The sequence below is a fragment of the Lygodium microphyllum genome, chromosome 24 (genome assembly GCF_053477565.2).
Source record: "Lygodium microphyllum isolate KBCC chromosome 24, Lygodium_microphyllum_v1.1.10, whole genome shotgun sequence".
Taxonomy (NCBI): Eukaryota; Viridiplantae; Streptophyta; class Polypodiopsida; order Schizaeales; family Lygodiaceae; genus Lygodium; species Lygodium microphyllum.
This window is the reverse complement of record NC_141158.1, coordinates 97915678-97922949: the sequence shown is the minus strand read 5'-3', so window position 1 is coordinate 97922949 and position 7272 is coordinate 97915678. Positions and strand designations below refer to the sequence as shown.

At 38.7% G+C, this 7272-nt stretch overlaps 1 protein-coding gene across 1 annotated transcript; it reads left to right on the top strand.

Moving 5' to 3' along the window:
* The first annotated feature begins 5101 nt into the window (after positions 1 to 5101).
* On the top strand, positions 5102 to 7027 carry LOC148015410 (universal stress protein PHOS34-like). The gene is made up of 4 exons (XM_087665593.1): positions 5102 to 5403; positions 5698 to 5807; positions 6348 to 6466; positions 6650 to 7027. The coding sequence occupies exons 1-4, from the start codon at positions 5232 to 5234 to the stop codon at positions 6732 to 6734; spliced, it is 486 nt and encodes a 161-aa protein (XP_087521719.1). The 5' UTR covers positions 5102 to 5231; the 3' UTR covers positions 6735 to 7027.
* Positions 7028 to 7272: the final 245 nt, after the last annotated feature.

Genomic DNA, 7272 nt, shown 5'->3' with positions numbered 1-7272 from the left:
GGAAGGGAGTCTTAAAGTCTCTCATAGACTTGCAAAGAACTAGTCTTTTCCCTGAGGGGCTCTTGAGATCATTGATCATCACGTCTTTTTTTTTTTGGATAATCAATATGGGCTGATCCACCCTAAGATTCTTTAATAGCTTATTGATACAGTCAACCTCCTATCAAGTGAGACAAATTTTCCTTATTATTTCCTCTTCTGTCAACCATTTCCTGGCGTTGACTACTACCAATGCCAACATCCAATCCCTCTTAGCTCTAGAGCCCAATAGAGCAAGATAAAAGCCTCTGCCCACAAATTTAAATTGCACTAGATGCACCTTACCTTGGTATGTGAGGTTGAAATACATGTAGCACTCGTCCTCAAGAGGCAGCTTTTCCCAGAAGTACAAGCACACACAAGTCATGAGGAGGGCTACATATCTTGTCCTGACTCTATCATGTGACAAAGCCACGACCGGTTTGTGGATCCATGCCTCGTCTAGTGCTTTGGCCTTACATGCGATATTGTGTTTCTCTTTATCTCTCCATAGAGCTTTCTCAAGCTCTGCCATCTCCTACACATTGCTCCTCAATGGATGTTTGTAACCACTATTTTGTGTGATGTCTTTTGCATGCATATCGTCCATTCACTACCTCTTCCCTTGTGATGTCAACATGCATTCAGACATGCCATGTGGTGCATTGAATGGGCTTCATGTCGCCACCACCACATTAAACCTCATCATTTCATTTGCACTTGTACTCACCACTCGTCACTCTTCCTCCCACTCAAGGCTCAATGCTTTATATAGGAATATCTTGAGGGGTCTATTCTTTACTCCAATAAGGGCTAGACATTTCAATGTCCAACGTTCATTTCTACCAAGTATCATATGGTAACTTGACCATATAGAAATAGATGGTATGTCCTTTTATTGATCTTGAATTCTCTAATGTCTTACTTTTTACAAATGAAAGCTTCATATTTTGATGCTAATATAATGAGTTTGAGTAAACCTGCCTTTCATGGTGTTGGTTTTAATCTTAGCAATGTGTTTGGTTTAAAGAGATCATGAGTTATAAGTTTTTGTAGCTGAAAGGTTCCATGCATGTCATTTGTATCATCCATTAGGTGCCATGGCCTTTGAACTATTAAACCACACTATATTTTCGTGTTTATAATTTTTTATCATTGGCATAGATAGTTTTCTTCCATCATTAAACCAAGTTTAAGCATCAATATTGCAAAGATTTTCGATTTAGAGTTTTCTTCTTCATCCATTAGATTTGGAACGAATGGATGTATGGTGTACAAGCATATTTCAAGGACTAATAGTGTGTTTTGTGGTTGGAGCTCAAATAATTGAATTCAAATAACATTCAATCTATAGTTTTCTCTCAAAATGGGTCATAAGGAGTGATACCCACTTAAAAATTGTGTGTAAAAATGTAATATTTATCACACTAATTGTAGATCATCCCACATATATACACAATACTTGACATCCATCTAGTTTACATGTGGGAAAATTTATATCTTCAAGCATTATTAGGCATTTATGGTTGTAGATTGAATGGCCATATTCACATAGCATCTCATATATTTTCACTTAAGAATTAGATGTCAAGTTTAACAACCACTTGGAAATGGCATGTAAGAGCCAACACATGTACACATATTAGTTGTGTTGGTGTCAATCAACTTGTAGATGTGGTAGTGGTGTTGGTGTTAATCAACATGTAGATGGGTTCTCTTTACATGCACAACATGCATCATGTAACTAGGGGTTGACATGGCTCGCACATGGCTAGTCTTAAAGAAGAGGGTAGTTTGTTAACTTGAAGAAGTCAAGAGGACATGTGGTAATACATGGCCTATTACCAAGTGTGTCTCTCCTTTCAATTGCCTTTTCTCTCTCTTCACTTTGATTCTAACACTTGCTATACAAGGGGTCCACAATTGCCTAGACTTGCACATGGTAGATCACCTTCAACTTAGTATAGTCATCCATAGTCTATTGACTTGAGTGTAGATGTGTTCTAAGCACACGTACATTGTAGAAAATATCACACATAAGTTGTAATTTCTCCATGATTCTACTATGATATTGGACATAGATGACATTTGACATGTCAAATCACTACTTTTACTATTCATGTTTGTAAGGATGGGTACTAATTTCAAGACTTTGAAGGATGGGTGTGCGTGCATGCATTCAATCTCTTGAATAGAAGGATGTCACCCTTACTAGTTTGGTGCATAAATGCACAACCATCCTTCTTAGGTTTTAAGAATAAGCGTCAACCCACTCACTCTACCAAAATCAAGAGAAAAAAATTGACATTCTTAGAATAGAATATGACTACTTTGTAAATGTGTGCATTCATGCACTTACCTAAGATGAAAAGCAAGGTAGATATTCTCAAGGCTAAGAAAATGACATTGGAATTTTCTTGAATTGAAGAGACATCGTACAAACTTCTTAGGTTGACAAAATTGTAGAAAAGGAAACACATTAGCCAAGACCTAGAAGCATAGGGTGCCAAGTTTGATGCCCACAAGGTGATACTATATAGGAATATCTTGAGGGGCCTATCCTTTACTCCAATAAAAGGCTAGCCATTTCAATGTCCAACCACCATTCATTTGTATCAATTGTCATATGGTGACTTGATAGTATAGAAACATATGGTAGGCCCTTTTATTGATTTTGAATTCTCTAGCGTATTTTTACAAAGACATCATATTTTGATGCTAACAATGAGCTTGAGTAAACCTACCTTTCATGTTGTTCATTTTAATCCTAACAATCTATTTGGTTTAAAGAGATCACGTGATATAAATTTTTGTAGATGAAAAGTTCCATGCATGTCATCAGTATCATCCATTAGCTCTCATAGCATTTGAACTATTAAAGCATACTATCCTTTGGTGTTTATGGGTATCATTGAGAGGTCTTCAATGGCAATTATCATCCATTAGCTCTCATAGCATTTGAACTATTAAAGCATACTATCCTTTGGTGTCTATGGGTATCATTGAGAGGTCTTCAATGGCAATTATAACCCTCGCATGACCTTATTTAGATTCTAAACAACTTAACTATGCACAATGACACGTTGTTCTCATCCTTTTTTGTTAAAGAAAACTCAATAAAAGGTAAATTTGTCTATAGTTTGATAATAATACAATTGTCAACACTTTTATTTGAAGCTTGGGGCAAGTAATTGAGAGAATAGGGTAGCTTTTAACCAAGAACTTCCCTAGAAACTTTAAAGTTATATTTGTTAATGGCTTGTATATTGGAAAAATATGTTTATGAGTGCTAGTTCATACAAATAGCCACCCATGCTATGTCTTTAAATCTCAAGTATTTGGTATTTTGGGATCATAAGGCCAATTTCACAGTGTTTGTGATTTGCAATTCTTATTCATAGCACAAGCTAAAAGGCTGCAAGTGCATGTCCTTTCACTTGATTTTTAAATAAGCACCACAATATATGGGATATTTGAGTCACAAACCAAAAGCACGAAAGGTTATTTGTATGAATGTCTTCACCTTCCACCATGTGGGGAGATTTCTCTTGTTGTAAGGAAACAAAAAAAAGTTAGTGCAAAAGAAGTATTTGAAATGACACATTATACTTTAAATCTTGGTGCTTCCTTCAATCAACTTATAGTAGTTGAATCTCCCTATTTGTCTTATTTCATTATCATCGGGTGGTGACGATAACAAAGACTTTCGCGAGGTTATTTTTCTATTATGTTTTCTTTGAAGTTTCCTTGCCATCTTAACCTTTTTATATACCAAGTAACATATTGCTCCTCCCATATATGTTTACATTCATCTTAGAGTTTACTTGGATTTGGAAAGTGCATGCAAAATCATTGGAGAAGAGAAAAAAATCTCTTCAAAAGTTTTGTTTAATGCTAGTTGAGGATAGAGTGAAACCCCTTTTAACTTTTTGTTACATTCATTATGTGACCTGCCCCATGAGCCACAAGTCCTAATATTGATTTGACATGTATCTTATCTTGGGGTCCAAGGGAGTGTGCTCTCTACATGGTGCTTAGCTAGGAGTTGCTAAAGTTTATGCATGTGTACTTCAAGCTACTAATAGTAAATACCTTGTGTGATGAAGCATCTACACTATTAGTTAACGAGAGGTGGGGGGCGGGTGCCACATGGCAGCCCCCCACCTCCCCCACAAGAAAAAAAAGAGAACGCGGGGGCGGGTGCCACGCGTCTAGCACCTGCCCCCGCTCGCAAAAATTGCGCCCGCTCGAGTCTAGGCGCGTGCCTAGTCAAAGTAGATGTGTTGATGGTGGATGTGTGGAAAAAAAGTTACAGCTTGGGCATTAGTAATGTGACAACGTAAAACAATATATGGGGAATGCTATTTAGGTATCCGTCAAGTGATTTACTACGAGGCATGGAATCACCAAGGTCATTAGTGTGATACAAGCTTTAAAAATCCCCTAAAATGTACGTTTCTTTGAAAATTGTGTTATCAAGCTAAGAAGGCCTAAATTTGGATGGCTCTCATGCTTATGTTTTTTTGCTATTTTGCTTGTCAAAACAATACCAACTGAGTAGGGACAATCTCTAAAATGCAAAAAATATCCCATCCCCCCACACAAAAAAAAAAGTACACGTGGTGTCACTACGATGTACAATATCAAGCATTGGAAGGACGTGGTGTTCTGAAAATATCAAGCATTGGATTTTGGTTCAGCCGGCCGGCCAGCAGGGAAAGAGAGATGGCGTGATCTGTACTGCTCAGGTGGAGCCTCTCTCTCAGAGAAAGAGAGTATTGTATGTATGCAATGCAATGTATGGGAGCAAAGCACTTCAAAGTCTACAGACTGTACAGCATATGAGAGAGAGTGAGTATGTGAGACACTGTTATGTGAGCAAAGTCAAAATCTTGAGAGAGAGTCTCTCTCTCTCTCTCTCTCTCTCTCTTGTGTGTGTGTGTGTGTGTGTCTCTCTCTCTCTCTCTCACTTTGGTGCTTTTACGTATTGCTTTTGCTTTACAAGATCAACCCGTCTCCTCAAAGCAACTCCTGCACAACAAATAAAGCAACACTCTCCCCCCCCCCCCAACCCCCCCAACCCAAAGGCATTGGCAAAGCACAAGGGATAAGTTCCCAGATCTCTCTCTCTCTTATATACAGCCCCCTTCCTTTTGCCCTCTCTCTCTCTCTCTCTCTCTCTCTCTCTGTGTGTCTGTGCGTCGCAGGACAGCATGGCTGCCAGGCAGGTGGGCATCGCCATGGACTTCTCCCCCTGCAGCAAGTATGCCATGGAATGGGCCCTCAAGAACATCGTCAAGGAGGGTGATCACCTCATCTTTGTCATCGTCAACAAGAAGGTCACCGAATCGGGCGAAATGCATCTCTGGGAAGACACAGGATCTCGTAAGATAGAAGCAAACCCTCCCTCTCTCTCTCTCTCTCTGTGCATATGTCTCGTGAGAGAGAGAGAGAGAGAGAGAGAGAGAGAGAGAGAGAAGGGCAGGGGGGAGCGTCGGGTTTTGGGTGTGTGGGGGAAACTACTCCAACCTGTTTTCTCATCATGTAAGTCATATTCCACATAACCTAGGGGGAGATCTCTATGTGAGTATGTCTCACACACACATATCTACATAAAAGAGAGAGAGAGAGAGAGAGAGAGGGAGAGGCGTCTCAACCTTTTGTTGCCATCTTGCACAGCTCTTGTCCCCCTTTCCGACTTTGCCACTTCTTCTGTCTCTCACATGTATGGCATTCCCGAGGATGTGGAGCTTCAATCCTTGTTGTACACAGAAGCCAGGCTAAGACAGGTTTGTAAATACTCTTAACCATCTTTCAATACTCACAACCATCCTTCCATGTGGTTAATTACACTAAACCATTGTTTAACCGTGTTAGGCTGGTTCCATACAATCGATGTCACTCATAAGACTTGTACTTCTTTAAGTATCGCTAGGACAATATACTCTCTGAGTCACCCTAGGCGTATTGCCATCTATGCCACCAAAGTCCTATGAGGCTTGCACTTGGACAAATGCTTAACCATGACAAGGCCCATCTATTTTGTCCCAGTTACCATCCATCACCACCACTACCAAATAGAAATTATATTTCTGCATTCATTTTTAGCTTTGTTAATGAATTTGTAGGTGTATGCAATAGTATATGGCCTAGATGGGACTAAACTAGGAGGCTTTTTAAATCTCTCAGGGCAAGTTTTAAAGGCTATTGCATTATAGGCACAAGGCTTTGAAATGTGTAGTTTTTTTATAAAATGCAAGAGGGCAAAATCTATTCTCTATTATTAAGTTTAAGTGCTTCTTCAACTGTTGTGCTCTTGATTTTTACAGCTAATAGTGGTATTCAAAGTCTACTGGGGTGATGCAAGGGAGAAGATTTGTGAGGCTGTGGTGGATTTGCCACTCGATTGTATTGTCATGGGTAGTAGGGGCCTTGGAACAGTAAAAAGGTATTGAGCATCACAATCAAACATAGTCTAGATATTTAAGCTTTTGTAGGATGAAATGTGATGTTTATAACCCTATTCCTCCGTATATTATGCATAAAGCAATAGTTGCATTACAATTTCATTTTAGAGGATTTAACATTTTTGACACACGAAACTACAACATACTCTTCCTTTTGTGTGTAGGGCGCTCCTTGGTAGTGTGAGCAATTATGTTGTGAACAACTCTCCATGTCCAGTGACTGTAGTGAAGTTGCCGACAGAGGCATAGCATTTTGAAACACACACACAATACCTTGTTTCAAGGATCTCACCAAGGGGGAGAATTTTTTATGAATTTGGAGGCACAAATCCTCTTTGGTTTGATAATCATCATCATCTTGATCAATATGAAGCAAATGGTCCGAATTGTAGTTAGCTTTGAAAAGTTATCTTTTCAACTTATTAAGTTGGTTACTTGTAATAACTACGAAGACAACAGTTCATGTTTTTAGGCCTTTATGATCATGACTCCATGATGTCAAGGATCCTTACTTTTGAAATACATTTAATTTATTGTGTTTATGTGTGAGTGCAAAACTTTTGTTGAACATTTTATACATTCAAAACAAGGGTGGATACTCCATTGGACCGATTCCACATAATCCATTCAGTCAAGCAAAAGCATTCTTGAAACTACACTTTTCTTGGTGTTTGCTTTTTGTGCAACTTAAATCTTCATGTTAATTTTCTTGGTCTTTTGTTTCAGTAGTATCATATTATGTGTGCATACAATTTGTAGCATACTTCTCAACCTAAAGGCAGCATCC

Excerpts from the sequence above, each read along its gene's own strand:
- LOC148015410 (XM_087665593.1), top strand. The coding sequence starts at position 5,232 with ATGGCTGCCAGGCAGGTGGGCATCGCCATGGACTTCTCCCCCTGCAGC. Across the intron at positions 5,808-6,347 it reads CAGAAGCCAGGCTAAGACAG|CTAATAGTGGTATTCAAAGT; the intron begins GTTTGTAAATAC and ends TGATTTTTACAG. Across the intron at positions 6,467-6,649 it reads GGCCTTGGAACAGTAAAAAG|GGCGCTCCTTGGTAGTGTGA; the intron begins GTATTGAGCATC and ends TTTTGTGTGTAG.